Here is a 22,041-nt window from a genome sequence, read left to right on the forward strand (position 1 = left end):
GAAAGGGGAAAAAGCGATAGTGTCCGCAGATTGAGCGTCTCCATTGCTCAAGAGGGTATTCGATAGTCATCATGCGTACAAGGATTTTGCCATTAGCTTGCCACTACTGAATTAGTACGGTGCTTCTTCTTTGAAGTATGTATGATCGCGCTGTTTTTTTCTGTTTTTTTTCCTTTGTTTTCTGTATACATAAACAATGTATCCTGGTGAGGTGTCATGTGACTGTGACTGTTCAATAGTGCCCTATACATTCACCATGCACTATGGACACTCTGTGGCTGTGCTGCGTTTTGCTATGCGCCTTGTGCTTTTGTTACTCACCCACATGTGTGTGCGTGTGTGTGTGTGTGTGTGTGTGTGTGTGTGTGTGTGCGCGCGCGCGCATGCGTGTGTGTGTGCATGTGTGCGTGTGTATGTGTATGTGTGTTCTATTGTGGTCTAATGCACACGTAGCATCTACGGATAGCCGTGGGAAGCCCAAGGAAGACACGTTTGGCATGAACGACGACGATTGGCATGTTTACAGGGAGATTGTAAGTAGTTGAAAATATCTCTGCCATGATCCAGTGATGTCCTAGTGTCCTGTGTTTCTTTTCTGTGGGCTCACTAGTGAAATGTGGACTGATGAGTAACGCAGTGCCAGGTACCATGGGCCATGGGCCATAGTACCTTCAAAGTCAAGTGTGCAGTAATGATTTCATACCATTGGAAAGTGGCTCAGTTTCATCTTCTTTCGAATGGAGATGCTTTTTCCCGATTTCTCATTTAGCTGTTCCTTGCAACTTTGCCACTATTGGTTTCTCAGCTGGCTTTCTTTTCTTTCTTTCTCTGATCTTCTGGGTAATGACCATGTTGTTTTTGTTGTGTTCTGCTCTCTTCTGCCTCCCGAAGAGCAAAGGAGATGGAGAGTCGGACAGCGAACGAGACGAGATGCGACTTTGTGAGCTGGAGAATCTGCTTCTGGAGCACGACCCCACCTACATTCCCACGTAAGGGCATGTGCTGTTCCGTGCATTCACTGAGCAAGATTACATCTGCACATAATGCGTGGCTGCAGGCATGCTTTCTAAATATTTCCCCAGTATTTGTTAACATGCAATAATACACACTTCCTCTAGAAAGTATATCGGAATCGGAAACGCATCAGAAGAACAAACGGCCGGCTTGCACAGTGAAAGAAAATTATTGCCACAAAAGACCTTTTGGCATTGTTTTGGTGCACCGCTTGGATAAGGAGGACCCGATAAAATCCATCACTCAAACTCGAATAGATCCAGGCCATCATCTGAATCACCATTGCTGCTGCTCCTATCGTCAGTGTCCAATGCGATGTTAGCTTCAACAGCGACGTTGTCGGCAGCGGCTGCTGTAGGTTGCTCAGGAATGCTAGTGTGGAGAACACACCTACCAGCTAGTTACACTTCTAATCAGGCCAACATGAATAAGAGAGCGTGGCTCACCGTGATCGGAGCCCTAAAATTACATGATTGGACACATGCGCTCGCGCACATACACTACTCGTCCTGTGTTCCATCCACCTTGGCCCCTATTCCACAGATCAGGAAGGATTCTCTGAGTGAATCTTCAGACACGCTGCCCCAGGCGCTGGAGACCCAGTCAATAACTTGTTGTCGGCCCGGCTGCTTCAAATTATTGTTGGCTGCGCGCGCGCGCGATTCATGCGTGCGGAACCACTCCACCCACAGCTCCATCAGCTTGCACTTGAACGGGCGGTTCACACGTACATCCATGGGCTGCACAAGACCAGTGCAGCCAAGGTGGAATCAGCATTGTCTGGCAGTTGCATTCACCGCTTGCTGTCTTTTTGGCCTCGTCACTGATGTGGGGACGATAGTTATCAGCCAGGGGAAGTCCCTTGTCCTCACCGGTTCCACCATGCACTCAGATACTGTATTTCCCCGATTGTAAGTCGCATCCAATTATAAGTCGCACCCCCATGTTGAGGTCTTCGTCATGTGGTTTCAGTATGTTCACTTCAGTAGAGAATCACGCTCGCATCCCCAGACCATCTGGTAAAAGGAGAGCGATCGCTCTCGCCCGCCTTCGCTCTCCTTATTTTCTTTTAGGGCGCACTTTTCGTCGCGCGCCTTGAGAATTTCGAGCGCATCCGCATCACTATGAAGTTCTGAAAACACTCAATATTTCGTAACTCGGCTTTCCCTGAACGGAATCGAGTAATCGAAAGGACTATTCGCATTAGAAAGATCTCAGCTGTCGGCTCCAACAAATCGGAAGTCGATCCGAGGTCCAATAGTGGAGTTACAGCACTCGCAAGGTATTTTACGTACCGTTGCAAATTTTCACTTCCGCACTTGGGCGGCAATCATAGATTCTTAGTATTTTTGCATAAAGCCTAGGATTTCCCTCTGTTGCGTGACAGTCCGGGCATGCATATACCTGTGTGACGCCAGGCACAGGTCTTTAGCGGTCAGCTACAGAAGGAAGGAGCGCTCTACGATGAATACTATTACTACGAAAATACCATGGATCTTAGCAAATTGTCTCAATTTCCCATTGCGTGTGCCATTGTCCCTGATGAAGGGAAACTAAAGCTGTGGTCCGAACAGCTTTCATTTGTAGTGCGTACAGCAATTTTCCAGAACGAATTTGGCAGCTATTGGGTATTGAATCCGATTGGGGTATGGCAAGATATTAAAAAAAAACGTATTGTGCTCGCCTTGGATAGATAAGGCGAGCGACTTTTTTTGGGGGGGGGGGGGCCCGGGGGAGGGGGGGGGGGGAACTGCTCTCCCACCACTCTCCTTGAGAGGATAGCGAGAGTGATTGTTCACTCTCCTGGATTTTTCTTACACGAAGGTCTGCATCCCCTCGTTTGACCTTGGGATTTGTTGCAAAAAGGTGCGACTTATATTCGGGGAAATACGGCAAGTGTGGGGGGGGGGGGCGGTTGTACGGGATATAAGAAATGAGAAAATTCCTTAGGATGAACTGGATGTTTACATGTGTGCAATCAATGTGGGTCACCCAAGAGAGTTCAGTCACGTACAGGCGACGGCCGGAAAGATAAGCTGTCAGCCAGGACCGTGGTTGTCCGCTGACCCTGAATGCATGTTGGAGCTTGCCCGAGAGCCCTTGATGCCAGACGGTGTCGAAGGCCTTGGCCAAGTCAAAGAAGCAGATACCAGCTAGGCTCGGTGTTATCCCCGTGCTGGTATACTTGGTGTGTGAGGCACGTCGGTTAGAGGGACGTGGAGTCGTCTCTGCGAAATCCAGATTGTGCAGGGCTCAGGCTCGGTCAAACATGGCTGTACGAATGAATGGTCATAAAATATGCTAAAATATGCGTTCACAGACAATAGAGGCGCCCATATGGCTTTACACGACGCCAGCCTCGTGTTCCCTGTTTGCATGCACACTGAGGTGGGTTTCGGTCAAACAAGGTTTGCACTGTCTTGTAGTCCGAAGAAAGTGCTCCATCTCCTATTATAGAAGCAACACTGAAGTTAATACTTGTACTTGAAGTATTTTGAAAAGCATATTGAATGGCGCTGTGATATTACTGTAAATGGAGGAATTTTCACCAGGTCTTTTTTCATCTGCTACTCGAAGTAGTATTTTTCAGCTGATTGCATCCAGTCCCGGTTTTGTGTTTTTGTGCATGCGTATGTGAATGTGTGTGAGTTGTGTGTGTGTGTGTGTGTGTGCGTGTGTGTGTGCGTGTGTGTGCGTGTGTGTGTGTATGTGTGTGTGTATGTGTGTGTGTGCTTGTGCTTTGCATGCTTGTGGTGTGTATGTGTGTGTGTGTACGTTTACATTCTGTCTGCTAGCGATGGACCGGAGGTTGCCAGTGCAGCACCCGCTCCGACGGCGGTGTCCTATCGGATAGCAGTTGGGACGGAGCTTGTTCGGTATGGTGTCTGCTTGTTGCGGTGCTGAGCTGCATGTGACCTTTTCCTCTCCCCTTTCCTCTCCCCTTTCCTCTCTTCTTTCCTCTCCTCTTTCCTCTCACCTTTCCTTTCCTCTCCCCTTTCCTCTCCTCTTTCCTCTCCTCTTTCCTCTCCTCTTTCCTCTCCTCTTTCCTCTCCTCTTTCCTCTCCTCTTTCCTCTCACCTTTCCTCTCCTCTTTCCTCTCATCTTTCCTCTCATCTTTCCTCTCATCTTTCCTCTCCTCCCCTTTCCTCTCTTCCTCTCCTCTTTCCTCTCACCTTTCCTCTCCTCTTTCCTCTCTCCTTTCCTCTCCTCTTTCCTCTCACCTTTCCTCTCCTCTTTCCTCTCACCTTTCCTCTCCCCTTTCCTCTCCCCTTTCCTCTCCTCTTTCCTCTCACCTTTCCTCTCACCTTTCCTCTCACCTTTCCTCTCCTCTTTCCTCTCTCCTTTCCTCTCCTCTTTCCTCTCACCTTTCCTCTCCTCTTTCCTCTCACCTTTCCTCTCCCCTTTCCTCTCCCCTTTCCTCTCCCCTTTCCTCTCCTCTTTCCTCTCACCTTTCCTCTCCTCTTTCCTCTCTCCTTTCCTCTCCTCTTTCCGCTCCTCTTTCCTCTCACCTTTCCTCTCCTCTTTCCTCTCACCTTTCCTCTCCCCTTTCCTCTCCTCTTTCCTCTCACCTTTCCTCTCCTCTTTCCTCTCTCCTTTCCTCTCCTCTTTCCTCTCCTCTTTCCTCTCCTCTTTCCTCTCACCTTTCCTCTCCCCTTTCCTCTCCCCTTTCCTCTCCTCTTTCCTCTCCTCTTTCCTCTCCCCTTTCCTCTCCTCTTTCCGCTCCTCTTTCCTCTCTCCTTTCCTCTCCTCTTTCCTCTCCTCTTTCCTCTCACCTTTCCTCTCCTCTTTCCTCTCTCCTCCACACTGTATAAACATGATTCCCTCCCCCTCCATGTTTTGACATGTCTCTTTCTGGTCTAGTAAAGTCTACATGAATTTGATGACATGTGAAGACAGTGGAAGGTTTCCACTTTCCACTTTCCAGAGTTTGGCCCTTCACGCTTACTCTGCACTACATGTTCTTTTACGAAGTTTCTTGTTATTTTTGAAGAATAGCGTAACTCAACTCCCCTGTAGCTGTGTCATGATCATGGCAACTGAAAGACTGAAGCATTGTGTTTGTGTAGCCAAGGACTTAGTGCGACAGTGTGCGCTGGAAGTTTATATGAAATTACTTGTTGGTTGGCCCTTTTCACTGTCAACCCGTTGCTGTTGCTTTTTTTCTCCTTACCATCGCTAGCGTACCGGAGATTCTTTTTCAGCCATCGTTGGTTGGCGTTGATCAGGCTGGTTTGGTGGACACGATGGAGTTTGTTCTGAAATCTTACTCCGACGAGCAGCAGCAAAAGATGGTGCAGGTAATTTCACCCTCGGATGTTTTTATATTTATATAATTATTATTTTTTTGTTGCTGTCTGATGATCGGGTAAAACCGTGAAACTCAGAGTTACAGAAGAAACGCTTTTCGTCCCTCTCAAGTGTGTGTATAATTATTATTATATACTTGGCAATTGCATCATTCAGCCATGAAAGTAACGTTACTCATACTCGAAAGAAGGATTGAAGAGTGTTCTGCTGTAGCTCATTCTTTCCATGTGTTCAAACGTTAAACTATCGATTTCATTGACATCAGCCTTTCAGCGCATCACGTCAGCTTTGTTTCTTTTACATTGACCTTGGGATGGCAGTGCCTGCTACATGTCCTGCCAAGTATAACACAAGCACATTTACACATGCGTGCATACCAAGACACACACACACACACACACACACCTTTGAACCTTTGGATGCCCATTGCTCCGTGCAATGATAGCATCAGGAGTTGCAGTATTTCCTGTGGCGAGTTAGATCGTTGGGCCAACGGAAGTCCCTGCCACAGCCGCAAATGAACACTCTAGGCTTTGGCACACACACACGCACACACACACACGCACGCGCGCGCGCGCGCACACACACACACGCACACACACACACACACACACTTACTTACTTCATCCAGTATTGTGTCCTCAGGGTCATTTGTCAATTGCTGCATGGGTAATTTGCTTGTAGAAGAATCTACAGACACATTGGTGCGTGTTTTTGGCCGTGATGCCGAGACCTCAGGTCGGCAGAGCCACCAATGCCCCGCCATCACTGCTGCGTCTCAGTGCAGCCTCTGCTCAGTAGTTATCATGTTTGTCCTAGTCTCAGTGCCATTGTCTTTCATTATTATTTTCGAGCTGGGAATGTGAACATGGCTAAAAAAAATCCTGTTTGCTTTTGTTGCCTTGTGCTTGCTGTTTTCCGCAATGCAGAATGTCTTCCTTACCGGAGGCGTGTCAAAATACCCCAACTTGAAAGAGCGTGTGGACAGGGAGTTGCTAGCAATGCGTCCGTATCAGTCTTCTTTCGGTGTTACACTCGGTGGTAAGTGGCTGCTGGATGATATTCCATTGCTTAACCAATAGCCAATAACCATACATGCACACATTGCAGACAAGGAGGGGGGGGGGGGTATGGCTCTAGCACTAGAAACAAAGTGTTTTTTTCTGACTTTCTCACAAGTTCGTATTTAATTAGCCCCTATCGTATAATTATTAATTATATTGTAGTCGACAAAGAGATGCGCCGTGTGTTTGCCAGAGTATAATTACACATACCGTCCTGAAGCAATGTTGCAGGTGCGAAAAAATGCGTCCTTGTTGCCATCAATTAACCTTAATTTGGCCGTCACAAAAATTCAGCGTATTCTCGCAGTTTTTTTCTTTTGTTTCGGCTTGTATTGGACCAATTAACCCTCTCAGTGCCACGGGCGACTTTAGTCGCCCAGAAGGAGTATATGAGTACAAATAAATTCGTATCTCCACTTCTACGTACAGGAGAGTTACAAACGACCACTCTATGTCTTCAGGAAGACCTTGGCTATCGACTCATCACATCGTTTTGTGTCCGTGATGATAGATATAGCCAGGGCGAAGCCTGAAGCGCGCGCGTTCGGACAAACAATTGTCGCGTGTAGAAAACATGACGTATGCGCATCGCGGGTTTATCTATTTCTTTCGCGGCAACCCATGCGTGTTGGGTATCAAAACATCGAGATTTTCAGTGGCTTTCAGGCCAACTTTGTCCGAATTTCGGGCGTTGAAAGTTGACTGCACTGCGATCGATCGCGCGCGTGAGAAAGTGCAGATGCAACGAAAATGCAGAAAACGGGCTTCGCTCAGGCGCCCTGGCGAGGAACACTATTTTCGCTGCATTTTCTCTTCACAGCTGTCTGCCTGGCCATGATATCATTCCAGAGAGCCATCGTTTGTAAAGATCCGTGGATATACAGCTGAGCTATGAAAAATTTGAGTTCAGCTCAACTCAGAAAATTTGAATTTTTCTGACCCCTTGGCACTGAAAGGGTTAAGCATGTTTATAAGTTTGACCTCAATATGTCCATGCATTATGGAAATATTTATATGTTCCCAAAAGGGAACGTTGGCCGGATCGCGTACCGAAAAGACCCTGGTTTTTATGAAGGGAAGATTCAATATGATATAATGGATTATGTTGCCTTCTAAGTGTTTGTGGAGCAATGCAAACATGACCAAGCAGTAATGGAGAAGAAAAAATATGTAATAGTCGTCAAGGAGTGTCCAGCAATGTTTCTTAGTGTTTTCGTGTGCAACCGTTCGCGTCTCGTATACACCGTGGTATTCGATCCACGATCGAAATGCAGTCGAACTCCACACTTAGAACAGTAACATATCGTGGTTTGTCTGCACCATTTACAACGACATTGTGTTGTCCACATTCTGTGTTGTCAAACGCCCTTATATTGCACATCAACAGCAAGACACTGGTGGTTCTGGGCGGGGTCGGCTATAATAAAATAGGACGGCGATCTCGGGATGAAACTGGATGTAGGACGTCGGCTTGGGGCTCGCCGCTGCTTGAAAAATTGGCACTCTCAGATCAGTTGTAAGACTGTGGAGCCAGACAAAAAGAATTACAATGAATCTCTCAAGATTGTCGGTCTCCGAGCTAATGTGGGCCTTGTCCGTATCGCGGGTATCGCGCGGTACTTACTCGTCTAATATTGTTTAGAGATGTACAGGGTGTGTATACCTCGCGATTGGCAAGTGGGTGATGCTGTAGTGATCTCGTGGTGATCGGGAAGGGATTTGTCCAGTTCAATTTCAGGACGCCTATCGTAAACACCAGCCTATTTCACCCAAAGCGTTTCTCCAGCGGGTTTTTTGCCGTCGTACTCACTATCAACAGGACAGGCACCAACATCATCATCCTCTCCATTCGTCACCTGGTAGTTGTCTAGGTCCATATATCTTGCAAGTTCGATGAAATCCTTATCATCCGTTGAATCATCTGATTACTACTCTATTTCATCGTCCATGTTCAGATCAACGAGAGTGGTGAGCACACATGCTCTTTCCCTGGGCACAGCAAATTCACTGCATCAGAATCACTGAATCATTAGCACCATGCAGTGAACTGAGTTGTGAATTTGCAGTGCTCAGGGAAGGAGCAAGTGTGCTCACCACTTCTTTTCGAGTTATGAAGCTGCAGGATGCCTTACCCCTATAGCGCTTACGTTCAGATTGCCAGTAATCGGTGGCACTATGACTAGGTCCTGAAGTGTGTTGGAGTTCTCAACAATGTCCTTAGCTTCCATTGGAATCACTTTTGAGTCCCTTTCCAGAAAGGACTCTGCTACTGTAAAAATTTCCCTCTGCCATACCTAATTACAGTTAAAGCGATATTTTCTGACAAAAATCATCGAAAGTCCAGGAGAACGGCATGAAGCATCCATACTTTGCTGAATATTGTTCAAGTGAATCTTGTTACACAAAAGAAAACCTACTTCAGAAGTATATCCCTTTGGAGACTGTTTAGCAATCTTTACTTTGGCAAATGTCAGGCTCGCAAAGCATTGCTGTATTCCGCATGCCAGTGAATCACGAATATATCACAAAATTTGGTTACCATGGAGACGGTCCAATCACCATCAAAACATCAAAAAGGCTCCATCAGTTATATATCCACGTTTACGGATGTTACAAACAAGACATATGCCCTAGATATACTGTTTCCTGAAATCTGGTGAAAATGAGGTATATCTGGGTCTCGGATCAGGCCAATGTTCCCTTTTGGAACATCGAAGAAAGACGGCGGGTTTCTATGTGCCATGACCAAATTTCCGGTGAATCTTCAGGCCAGTTGGGTGGCCATAGTAGCAGAGTGCACTTCTTACGTTTTGAATAGTCTGATAAAGACTGTTTTTCACACCAGAATTCTCAATTTCTGAAGTACGGCCGAATACCGAAAATTCACGACATTTCGCGTTATATACCGATACTTGAAAATTTCAAAAGCCTGACAAATATTCCAAGATTCATGATCATCAGCCTTCTAGATATGTATATAAACAGAAAATGCGGAGAAAAAATGAATTTCCCTTGACCAAATCGCATGCGGAAAGATATGTTCTCTTTTGGGAACATTGGCCTGATTAAGGTTAAAAACTGCTACCTGTTCTCTTTCTGGCTTCAGGGGATCCACATCTGGATGCCTGGCATGGCGCAAAGAAGTTTGCCGTGGAAGAAGCCGACTTTGCCTCACTGTCCCTCAGCCGCGCTGACTACTATGAGCGTGGAGGGGAGTATCTGCGGCAACACCTTGCGTCAAATGTATTCGTTTCTCGGTGATGACTCCCTGGAGTTATTTCCCAGTGATGCCTCCCTGTAGTTATTTCCCAGTGATGACTCCTGTAGTCATTCCCAGTGATGACTCCTGTAGTCATTCCCAGTGATGACTCCTGTAGTCATTCCCAGTGATGACTCCTGTAGTCATTCCCAGTGATGACTCCTGTAGTCATTCCCAGTGATGACTCCTGTAGTCATTCCCAGTGATGACTCCTGTAGTCATTCCCAGTGATGACTCCTGTAGTCATTCCCAGTGATGACTCCTGTAGTCATTCCCAGTGATGACTCCTGTAGTCATTCCCAGTGATGACTCCTGTAGTCATTCCCAGTGATGACTCCTGTAGTCATTCCCAGTGATGACTCCTGTAGTCATGTCACTGTGATGCTGCCTATAGTTGTTTCCCAGTGATGACTCCCTATAGGAACAGTCTGGTAGTCCTGCTAGTATCTGGATATTACTTGTGTGCCATGCGGAGGAACCCTTTGCTTTTGCTGCTGGTGCTCGTGCGTCGGCAGGGGACACTATTCTAAGAGTGCTGGAGACTCCTTGTTGCCTCGGTCCTGGTGAATGCACGTCGTGAGAGGCACGATAGGACAGCAGTACGTGCTTGCAGTCAGTTTGGCTTTGGGGAAAACTTCTCACCTTGGTAAGACCATGCACAAGATTATGCAATGGCTGAACACTGCTCTCAGCGTAGTCGGATACCGGTCCGATGGATTGTACATATTCGTTTGTTTACTTGCTATGTACAAAGCTTTCCTCGTTTGTAAATACAATCATTGTCATGTCGCTGTATCTTGTTTGTAAATACATTGTCATGTCGCTGTATCTTTTGTGGGGTATGGACTGGTTTCTATATATACTCTTGTGCTTCTTAGATATAGCTTTCTTTTATTCGTTTTTACCATGCGTTTTTGACAAACATACCTGCAGGCATACCCCCCCCCCCCACGCACACAAACAGGCACACACTATTCAGTATTATCATTATAGTTTGCCCGTGCTTGGTAAGCATTTGTGTCCTGTGTGCTCATGCCCAAGTTTACCAGCTATATAATCACTTCCTTTCTCAACTGATGTATATCCCCTGGCAATAGGTCATGCTCGTGCTATATTCAGTCTTGTCCACACTGTGCTCTCTCTCTCTCTTTCTCTCTCTCTCTCTCTCTCTCTCTCTCTCTCTCTCTCTCTCTCTCTCTCTCTCTCTCTCTCTCTCTCTCTCTCTCTCTCTCTCTCTCTCCCCCCCCCCCCCCCCTCTCTCCCCTCTGCCTCTTTCTCTCTCTCTCTGCCTCTGCTGTGAGCTTAGTTCACATCTAGATGGAGTGCATGCAGCTCTGCTGTACCATATCGCAACTGTCTTTTCTTTGCCTTGCTGCTTATTTGCTGTCTTGCCTTGAACGGCTCCTGGAGAGCCTAATTCACACAAACACCTGGATCATGGCAGCGTATGTTCACCAACATGTGCCAGGACTACAATAGGGAGAAAGGAGGAAATGGGTATGGACTGCTCGGGAGTTTCACGCTGCACACGATCATCAGGTACATGTAACTGGGTTACATTGTACAAGTATTTTGAAGTACTTCGAAGTACTCAGCTTGCGTACCAGGACTAGGCATGCGCTTGTCTTCTTCTTAGTCAGCACGGTGATTGCCTACGGACGCGGGTTTTCCATTCTCTTGACAATCATCATGCAGTGAGACCAGTGGGTTCAGTACTGTGTGGGGTGGCGACAATGCAATGCATGCGTGAGATGATGCCATGATTACTGTAGCCGTTAGTGATGATTTCATCATATGGCACACGATTTCCACATGCGCAAGTCAGAATTCTGTATGCAGTAGTAAGTAATTAGCAATGGTGCACAAGAAGGATTAGGTGTCAAAAACAACAACAATATTATTTAGACTAGGAAGAGCTTGGGTATGGCAGCAAGGGAAAAGAAAGAGCAAGCTGCAGAACAAGAAGAATATGTAGGCACCGGCAACATGGCTTATTAATTGCATCTCGTATGTTCCTTTATAGGTGAATTAACCAGCAGTCATTCAACTGCCAACAAACTGCAGACTAACAGATCGGGGGCAAGACGTGTGGCAGATGTTTGCTAACGGATGTTTGTGTGCGCGTGTGTGCGTGGATGCAATGTGTGGGCGTTTGTTAGCGGCCGATGCTGATCCAAATGCATAACTGCTACTGCTACTGCTGCTGCTGTCGTTGCTCACACCTCCTCCGGCTGCCCTCTGCTGTCGGTCTCCTCGGCACCTTCCATTGCCTCGTTGATGGCCGTCTCCTCCTCGGGCTGCTCCTTCTTCTTGCGCTTGATGCTGGAGCGCAGTGCGTCGGAGAGTGACACCTTGTTCACAGTCCGCATCTCCATGTCACCGTTCTGGCCGGCGGCACCTCCCTCTTCCTCTTCCTCGGTGACGGCGCCCAGGTTGGGGCGCGCCTGGTTGCGCTTCGACGAGGCCTTATTGCGCACGCGCTTGGAGCGGCGCGACTTGCGCAGGTAGGTGGCCTCATCGGCCTTGCCGGCCTCCGGATCGCCAGCGGCGCCAGTGCCGGAGGATCCGTTAGCGCCCACGCCGCCGGTCAGCGGCACCTTGACGATGTCACCGCTGGCCGAGATGCCGCCCTGCTGCTGCTGCTGGTCCTGCTTGTCCCACGTGTTGGCGTAGCCGTCCTTGTCGTCGATGGTGCGCTGCACCTCCAGGTAGTCCTCCTCCTCCAGCAGGTCGTTGTCGAAGAACTCGTAGAGCAGCTCCGGGTAGCGCAGGTACATGTAGTAGATGACAGTGGCAGTCAGAACGCACAGGATGCCCGTGAAGAGCGTCAGGATGAACGACCAGCCGTAGTGCGGCTCCATGAGGGCGCCCTGGGCGATGGGTATGATGAGCGGCGGGCCGTGCTGGTCACGCATGCCAGCGTACACGCCGGCGCCGATGATCTGCAGCAGGCCGGTGATGCCGAGCAGGAAACAGGCGGAGGCGATGGCCGTCGTGAACAGCAGGATGGACAGGATCCAGAATGCAAACGATGACCTGCGGCCGGCAATGACAAGCGCACACGCACGCGCGCACGCACACACACACACACACATACACACACACACACATGTATGCACGCACAGCATTGGAGATCAGTGCTTTTGCCTTATGGTGGTGTAGCGTGTGCGCTCATCTACCATAATTGTGCCAACCAGACCAGACAACAATGACGGAATATGTGCTCCGAGCCACCCACCACACACATCCTCAAACATGTACCATGCACGCACACACACACACACACACACACACACACACTCACGCACGCACGCGCGTGCACCCCCCCCCCCCCCCCCCCACACACACACAGACATACATGTGAACACACAGATCATGCAGACTATAGTTCAATTCAGACCACAGTCTACTAGTACTCACCACATCAATAGATTGCAGTAATAGCCAGCCTGACGGAAGTTGCGACCCCAGCGGATGTCCTCTCCGTCCAATGTGAAGTACTCAAGAATCCACAGAATGGGCAATGGCGCTCCACGGAGTTGAGCATAACGGAACTCTTGACTGACGATACCGGCTGGGGGTAACATAATCAATAGCCAAACACTAGCATTTTTTTCAATGTGTTGGCATGCGTGTGTTTACATGTGTGTGTGTGTGTGTGTGTGTGTGTGTGTGTGTGTGTGTGTGTGTGTGTGTGTGTGTGTCTGTGTCTGTGTCGAAAAAAAAGAAGAAGAAAAAAAAGGAAAAATGGGGATTCACTGGCCAGAAAAAGTCACTTCAATCAGCTGTGTGGTGGATACCAGGCTAAATTAGTGGCGGTCAATTCATCAGCCTTGCAAGCTGTGGAATGGTGCAATCCCAGCACAAGTTGCTATGTCTAACATAGCTGTTCGCTATCATCGCTTCCGCGATGGGCATGTCTGAGTCTGAGTGTCTGTGTGTGTGTCTGTGTGTGTGCGTGTCTGTGTGTGTGTGTCTGTGTGTGTATGTGTGTGTATGTGTGTGTGTCTGGGCTGTCAAAATGACGAATACTAGTAGCTTCCAACGGCTGCTGCATTCTCTCCGCATCCTTCCTCTACTCTCGTCTGTTGCACCCCGAGCCTGGACGGTGATGATGTGCCCATGCCAGATGTGAGCACGAGATGCCGCAGAGGATGCATAGCATAGCATTATGTGTATGACGAGATGCCGCAGAGGATGCCGCATAGCATTATGTGTATGACGAGATGCCGCAGAGGATGCCGCATAGCATTATGTGTATGACGAGATGCCGCAGAGGATGCCGCATAGCATTATGTGTATGACGAGATGCCGCAGAGGATGCCGCATAGCATTATGTGTATGACGAGATGCCGCAGAGGATGCCGCATAGCATTATGTGTATGCACAAGAACAGTCGTCTCCTAAGTTGCCTTGCCTGATCAGCGACCCAAAGATGGCCAGGAAATCACAGTTCGAACATTGACTGGACTGAGACTGGCATGTGACCATCTTCGAACATTGATCCTAGCCGCTGGGTGGGAAAGTCTGAACTATAACTCCCAGGCGCATAGCCCGTTTGGGGCACGGGGGGGGAGGGGGGGGGGAGCACTTGCACCCCCCCCCCCTCCCCCACTAAAAATGTCGACCCAGGCTCAGCATGCACATAATGAACATGAGGCATGAATGTTATGCACCTGCCATCGTACACATATGCGGTCGTGCACTCCTCCCCCCCCCCCTCCCCCCTAAAAAAGGGACCAGCTACGCCTCTGCCACCGCTTATGTGTGGAGGAGAGAGAGAGAGAGAGAGAGAGAGAGAGAGAGAAGGGGGAGGAGAGGGTGCAGTCAAGCAAGAACAGTTCTCTCCTATACCCGCGACGGGGAAGCCTACCTTGAGGACCGAAGCCCAGGCGCCCCTGAAGTTGACCAAACTCGTAGTGCTCATTGTAGTTGATCTGTTCTGTGCTGTTACCTTCAAAGCTCTGGTATTCCGGTTTACCTATACATATAAAATCGTAAAGTGAAACAATGCCAACCCAGAGGAGAAGTGATTAGCACAATAAATGCATAGGGCATTGCAGCGGTAGTTACCGCTTATGCCGGTCTAACTCGACTCCGAGTCTGGGAAATCAACACAATGTTAGGAGGGCATTCAGCAGCAAGCTATACTACCCCCCCCCCAATACTACCCCCCCCCCCCCCAACACACACACCACTACCACACACACCACCACCATCACTACCCCTTTCTATATCTTCCTGCTGTAGTTTAACTGTTATACAAAGGTGCAGGCAATACAATATTTGCCTGCACCTTTGTGGGTTCGTACATGACTTCGTAATAGCCAGCTGGCATGGCACAATAACATGTTTCACATTTACAATGGCTATTTACCTCGGATGGTTCTTCACTATCTGCATCACATTGAACAATTGAACAATTTTGTGGAATGAACAATAAAGATGACATACCACCCACCACCCCTACCACCCACATACACAAACACACACATACACACACACACACACACACTCCAAAGGGCTGCTCCGCACACAACTAAAGTCACGAGTCAACATTGCTGAGCACGTCAACCGTCATTCCTGGTGTGAGACAACTACACTTGCAGTGGCCCAAATCAGTATACCTTTCAGAGTGATATTCATGCCCCGCAGGCCAATGTGGAATCCAACCTCTGCGTGTGCCTCAGTGGTGCTGAACTGCTTCAAGTAGACATACGTTGTGACTTCGTCAACCATCCAGCCGTCGCCAAAAAGGCAGACTGGAAGTAACAACAGAAGAGCACATGTGTACACACACACATGCACACACATGCACGCACGCGCGCACACACACACACACACACACACACACGCACACACCATAAACCAAAGGCGGGCTGTACAAGCAGTTCCACACACCACTGGTTTAATGGAATATGCAAGCAGTTCTCATAACAAGCTGCAGCGGCACACACTCGACAATGCACCGAATCGTCCCGGCATCGTGACGTTGCCATTTCCTCCTGTACAGACGATGCAGCGCAGAACGGTGTACACGTCACAAGAGAGCTATGATGAAGTCATGTTTGACGACTAGCACAGGCGATGACCTCATGCAGCAGTCATGCTTGGCGACTAGCACATACGATGACCTCATGCAGCACAGACGATGACCTCATGCAGCACAGACGATGACCTCATGCAGCAGTCATGCCGTGTCCTTACCGAGGATGGAGGCACCAACAAAGCTGGCAAAGAGGGCACGGACGAAGACAGAGAGTTTCTGCACGTGACAAACAACACAACACCCATAAACAAACTTCAGGAGATTGGCCTGCGTCGGGTTGCCAGAGCGGATCGTAAGAAACACAGGTACTCAGAGTTGCAACAGACCTTCCTCACTCCTTACTGTGTTGTGTATGTGTGCATCGTTTGGGCATATACATACGTACATACGTACAATGCACTGCACATGTTTGCGATCAGGTTATCATCTTTCCACAACCATTTTCTGAGTTCTCCTTTGGAAGAAATGATTAATTTTCTTCCACCAACCAATCATCTTGAAGGGGCCATGTTCAATGTCAAGTTTCCCTATTTGTGATCTATATCTGGAGTTCATGCACGTCATATCCTATAATTATTACAGGTTATTGGCATAAGATTTGATGCAATTGCCATAACTTTGTACATCCGAGAAACCACACGCAAGCCGCAGTACCATCATGGCACCCAACTCAGTTGGGTACAGTATACTACTAGTACTTGTCTGCCCCCTTTGCAGCCATCAAGCCTTCAAGCCAGTCACACCGGGCCAAATCATCCTCTTACTGTCTTAGATATCATTTCAAGAGTCCTATTAATTGAGGCTGCATGCAGTGAAGCACTTGGCTGCTCTTCACTGCAGGTGGAAAGTACCCAGACATAATAGGTATTACATGTGTGATGTGTGCATGCATGTGCCAAGCTGTGACCCACACACACCACACACACCACACACACGTAACACACTGAGCAGCACTGGGTGCTCCTATCAACATCCAGCCACCACCCACTACAGCAGCAAGCTGCACTGCACCTCCTGCAGGCCGCATTTGAAGATAGTCTCTTGCCCTGGGTTTAGAGGAATATCTGCTCTACTCAGCTATAGCTGCCAGCAGCCCATTCTCAAGCCACTTGCACACTGAGACAGTGGCAAACACTGCTGCACACACCAAACAGGAACTAAGAACTTTTGAAAAGTTCTGATATCTTCACTTGAAAGTGATATACTGAGCCCGGTGAGCTGCATTGGACTGATAAGAGAAGAGCTCCCGGAATCCACCAAGACAGAAAAAGGTCATACAGCCCCACAACCAAGGAGCAGCTCAGCTTGACTTCTTGAGATATTGAGTTTTGCTCTTGGGCTTGCCAACAAGACTAACAGTAACATTACAGTTGAGACTACTACTACTACTACTACTACTACTACTACTACTACTACTACTACTACTACTACTACTACTACTACTACTACTACTACTACTACTACATGTGCCTAGTACAGTCTATGATTCTCCGTGGACCTGGTCTTCAATGGGGGACAAACAAATGTGTGACTTTATCGGAGTACATGACTTTTAATAATACGTGACTTTGAAGTAATAATATAAAGGTACACACCATCCAGTTTCGAACATGCGTGACTTATTTATCAGGAGTAGACAGTACAACAGCGCCAAATGGGTGACCCACACACGTAGAAAGTACTGGGGAAATAAGACAGTAGACAGTGCCAAAACAGTTCAAATCCGATGATTATTGTATACCTAAACATGTTAGTTTTCTCGCCACACCCCGGCACCGTGTACAGTGCACCACGGCAGGTACCGTGTACAGTGCACCATGGCAGGCACCATGTTGGATTTTGCAATGAGGCACAACGGTCCTGCCCGGCCAGCTTGGAACTTATATAAACACGGAGAATTATTTCTCAATCATTGAGAAACAATTCATCTATAGGCATGTTTAAGTGATCTAGTAACTTGACACGTACGTAACCTCATTCATTCCTTCTTCTCTCGTGATGAGATTCAATGAAAAAAGCTCCCACCACTGGTCCAACAACAATGTCACTGAACTCAAGCATTCATAGAAATGCTAGTGATCTCAGTGCCAGTGTTTCAATCTACATATGCATTTATGCATTTTTTTGTTGCTGTCCACAGATTTGAGTATGTAGCATTTTGCATGGGAATATCATTCTTCAAAAATGGAAAATGGGTGATGGGGTGACTGTTTCCTCTGCTTCCCCCCCCCCCCCCCCCCACTATTTTGAGCTTGCTACTTGGAACCCTGATGATTGAAGTCAATTTTCAGTCTGTCTCTTGATTGGAGGGGGGGGGGGGGGGGCACTATACAGTCTTGAATGAACGACACACATTCAAGGTTATACACGTCACGGTTAGCATTTTGTACAGCTGAGCTGTACCATTCTTGATACCATCAGCTAGGCTGACAGAGGTGCTGCTGGGGGTCTTGAATGCTTTCTCCCTCCCACAGAATACTGACGGTCACAGAATTACAGAAAACCACAAACAGGGGCCTCGTCTTCATCCAGTAACGTTCGCCATTCTTTGTTGCCGTGGTACATGGTTTGTGCTTGTCTTCGCTGTGCTTTCCTTCCCCTCTTTGGACCTTTCCTAACCCGAGCCTTCCAGGTTGGAAGGTTGTTGGTTTGCGCCTTGTAGATATGTTGGAGCCAGGTGTCAGGTGGTTTAATGTCTCAGTGCTCCCTGTCAGGTTTGTGCCTTGTTATCACACTCGCCGACTTAATATTATCTGCTTGCTTTGGTGGGAAGTTAGTTAGTCAGAACTCGCAGAATATAAATGTTCTCCTTCCTTTTCATCCACGATTACATTGGCTCACCATCCGAGTTCAAACAGGGGATAGATGGGTACGGGGAACATTGTTTAGGATAAGCAGCTGTAAGGCGATGCCTTGTATTTTCAATCCAAATGACCGCGTGTTTTAATGTGTGATCAGCGCATAAACCGTATAGGTCAGATTAGAAGAACTCGCAGGGATGAGAACTAGTCCCTTACTGACCTTACTGACCTTAGCCCCTAAAGACACGGCTGATTGATGACGGTGTGAGTGTTGTGTCTGGGGAACCCGGCGTCTGTACAGAGCAGGCAGGCTTGATTGATTATGACACAGTTTACACGTCATTATCGCCTACACACTAGTAATACGTAATAACTGTACCATAGGATGTGCCGCTACTGCGAGTGACCAGACGCGCAGTTTTCATACATTCTCTTTTGGCAAACAATTTCACAATCTAGGGACAAGTAGCACGGCGTCTGCCTTCAAAGAATCACAACATCGTGCATAGAGGACAATAGTCCTTCCATATCCACCATCACTAAGTTACCTTCACAAGTCATTAAAAAAAACAGCCTCTGACAAGCCGGGAGAACTCTATTTTCGGCTGAGCAAAGCTCATAGATTTATCACTAACACAGTGTTACAACTGCACTAAACAGTAGCTGTCTGGATGTAGATAACTGGTACAGTGAACCTCCCTTGATCCAGACAGTTCGGGACTGCATGAGTACTGCCCGTAGTTAGAAATTGCCCGTAATTACCGCGTGCATGTAAACCTTTTTTTATGCCAATCAATAGTTTTTGGGGTCATTTTCCATTGAAAGCCAATACAGTAGGTCAGAAAGGTGCCCGGTAGATGGACGTGCCCGGATTAGGGACGTGCCCGGATTAGGGACGTGCCCGGATTAGGGACGTGCCCGGATCTGGGGAGTTTTACTGTACATTTTAATCAAAGTAGATGATCTTAGGTAGATAGGGTCAGGAATCAGGATGGGATGACATTGTCCAATACTCGCCAAAAAAATTCGGCCAATGCTGCACATGGTAGTCGACTATGATGCATGTAGCATTGGCCAGCTTTTTTCGGCAAAAATTCTGTAGATCTACAAAGACTACATTTACATGACTAGTACATGACAGCAAGCACCCAATAGAGCCACTTCAGTTGGCCCAGTTGCAGTTTTGCCGTTATCCCTTTAAGAGCCGCCCCATACTTGAATGCGTCGTAAACGACGCATTCAAATGCAAAACTTCAAAAGATCGTAACTCAGTCCAATCTCGCTCAAATCCAGTGATCGAAATATCCAGGGCAAAGAGAAAACTCTCACCTGTCGGGAGCAACAATCCGCGAAGCGCTGCGAGCAACGGTTCCTGAGATAAATCACTCGTAAGTTGAGCCGCGATCGCGGCAATTTCAAAAGCGCGCAGTGCGACTTTAGTATTGAGAATTTTGAGACTTTTCGTCATGCTGGTTTACTCGAATTTGCATGGGTTTCACTGTTGATATTGTCAAGAGTACACCACGAAAAAACAGGAACTCCACGATCGAGTAAAATGAAATATCTGGAGCGGGACGCAATTGGACGCATTTGGGGCATTTTTCGTACTGTCGCTGCGATCTAGCGCTGGATAGACGGTGTGCTGGCTATCATGATCGACCTCATTCTCTTCCTCTCGGGGAGACCTTTCCAGGAAGCCCTAGATTATGAGGATTGAGTGAGTAGAACTGGAGCTATGATCCAAGGAACACGAAAAAATGCAGAATTTTGAAATTTTCCTGTGGCTCTTAAAGGGTTATAATATAACGGCAAAACTTATGTCGAAATTGGCACAATGTCCACCAGTCTTTTCGACTTGCCAGGAATGCCTCCAGGTCCATGTGAATGGAGATGTATAATAATAATAATACTCAATCTGCGAACAGAACTGTTTCGTCCTTTGTGGACTCGTCAGCGCAGCACAGAGGAAATGAGGCCGAACCTGATAGCAATGGAAATAAAAATTTCCAACCAGGCCCGAACGTACCTTGCCAGAGTGCTCAAACTGACAAGCTCTGCATAATAATAATAATCATAATAATCATAACACGAGCAAGTTGCATCTGCAGATGTAGATACTGTGCAATGATCATGTTGTTCGTTTAGTGCTCTGCTGGAGGCCATCGAGTCCTTCAAAACAAACTACCAAAGCTAGGAGAAGAACACTGTTCGTTAGTCAATTATTTTGGAACTGATCAGACGCCAACCAACCTTGACACTATGCACCAAAGCTTGGCAATAAAGCGTTGGTTTGCGATGACAAATAACGTTAGTTAGTTGCTATTTTAGTGCTAATGACAGCGCTAGCGTACACGAGGTTGAGGGCGTCATAATCAGAGTCTCGATCCCTCGCACTCTACTCCCAACCACGCTCCACGGCACGAAATATTTCCTTTCGAGCGGAAGACATCGGAAACCTTCTTCTGGGACAACCTGAGGTGATCGTGAGGGAGTACGTATGCACACTGTTCAAGACCAGCTGCACTCATTTTCTCACAATCATAATGATTGACTTTGCTAGCTTGCTGTGAGTGAGTATGAACTCCAACGACAACGTCAACGGTCAAGCGCGTGACTGGAAGTGGAAGCACCTACTGCGGATTCCTCAGAACTGTGTCAAAGCAGTCGAACAAGATCTTCACAGCATGGCCACATCTCGACTCAAGCCTGTACTAAACTCATTCGCAGACTAAAGGGGCGCATTCCGGGTAAACTCCAACTCCAAACCCACTGTCTGTCTGACCGACTAAGAATCCGTGACTAAAACGTCCGGGTACAATCTGAACAAAACGAGCACACGAATTATCCGCTCTCTCACTCCCACGTCCACAACAATCAGAGCATTTTCGCCACCATCGCGAAGACTGGTGATTGCCAAAAGGTAACGGCTTTACCGGCCAAGTCACAGATACAACTAAGTCGAGTGCGAAACACAAAAATGATATGCGGCGCCGGCACTGCTCTGCACATCCGGTCTAAACAGCGGAAAACAGCAACCAGCAACCCGCAGGCCTTCAAGAAATGCCGAAACCCAGAACTGGCGGGATATGCAGAGGGTGGCAAGTGTCGTGTGTGTGTTTGTGTGTGCTCACCTTCATCAATCCTCCCGCCACGCCGGGCAGGATGCCAATGACGAAGGACGCCATGATCATCGCGAAGGCTACTAGCAAGCCGACAACGATCACATCCCCCATGACTGGGTTGCGGATCTCATCGTAGAGCGCTGGTGCCGGGATACCCCGGAACGCGTCGAACAGCACCATCTCGCCGGTAGTTAGGTGTCTTTCTCCCTAGCTCTACGTCAAGACAACGGAGATGTCTTTTTCAGAAAAAAAGGTCACCTTGCCCAACTGGACGTTTCTCTTCCAGCTAGGATGAGACCAGTGCTGCGGACTGAACTAGATCCCCGAGCACTGAGTGAAGGTTATGTTACTACTCTCAGCTACAAGTAAGTGGCTTTGCTGCAGTTTGCACACGACGCATGCAGACTCAGTCCTCAGTGTTGCA

At 47.9% G+C, this 22,041-nt stretch overlaps 3 protein-coding genes across 3 annotated transcripts in view; 2 read left to right on the plus strand and 1 right to left on the minus strand.

Moving 5' to 3' along the window:
* Nucleotides 1-11,103, plus strand: part of LOC135804882 (actin-related protein 5-like) — a 36,991-nt gene extending 25,888 nt beyond the window's left edge. Inside the window, exons 16-21 of the mRNA XM_065318850.1 lie at nt 454-533; nt 892-989; nt 3,810-3,890; nt 5,195-5,312; nt 6,252-6,363; nt 9,493-11,103. Of these exons, the coding sequence (XP_065174922.1) occupies nt 454-533; nt 892-989; nt 3,810-3,890; nt 5,195-5,312; nt 6,252-6,363; nt 9,493-9,647 (644 nt within the window). The 3' untranslated portion in view covers nt 9,648-11,103. The remainder of the gene's footprint in view (nt 1-453; nt 534-891; nt 990-3,809; nt 3,891-5,194; nt 5,313-6,251; nt 6,364-9,492) is intronic.
* On the plus strand, nt 3,939-5,184 carry LOC135806748 (mucin-1-like; the record flags this gene model as incomplete). Its single annotated transcript, XM_065320972.1, has 1 exon — nt 3,939-5,184. A coding segment is annotated over one exon (888 nt), but the record flags the coding sequence as incomplete, so codon positions are not given.
* A 369-nt stretch (nt 11,104-11,472) lies between the features above and the next one.
* LOC135804883 (dual oxidase maturation factor 1-like) lies at nt 11,473-21,967 on the minus strand. Its single transcript, XM_065318851.1, has 6 exons — nt 21,627-21,967; nt 15,853-15,910; nt 15,273-15,407; nt 14,519-14,626; nt 13,066-13,219; nt 11,473-12,681 (listed from the first exon to the last, which is right to left on the minus strand). Exons 1-6 carry the CDS (start codon nt 21,795-21,797, stop codon nt 11,862-11,864), a joined length of 1,446 nt encoding a protein of 481 aa, XP_065174923.1. The 5' UTR covers nt 21,798-21,967; the 3' UTR covers nt 11,473-11,861.
* Nucleotides 21,968-22,041: the final 74 nt, after the last annotated feature.

This window comes from Sycon ciliatum, chromosome 1, assembly GCF_964019385.1.
Source record: "Sycon ciliatum chromosome 1, ocSycCili1.1, whole genome shotgun sequence".
Lineage (NCBI taxonomy): Eukaryota > Metazoa > Porifera > Calcarea > Leucosolenida > Sycettidae > Sycon > Sycon ciliatum.

Excerpts from the sequence above, each read along its gene's own strand:
- LOC135804883 (XM_065318851.1), bottom strand. The coding sequence starts at position 21,797 with ATGGTGCTGTTCGACGCGTTCCGGGGTATCCCGGCACCAGCGCTCTAC. Across the intron at positions 15,408-15,852 it reads TGTTGGTGCCTCCATCCTCG|TCTGCCTTTTTGGCGACGGC; the intron begins GTAAGGACACGG and ends TGTTACTTCCAG. Across the intron at positions 14,627-15,272 it reads CATGAATATCACTCTGAAAG|GTAAACCGGAATACCAGAGC; the intron begins GTATACTGATTT and ends TTATATGTATAG.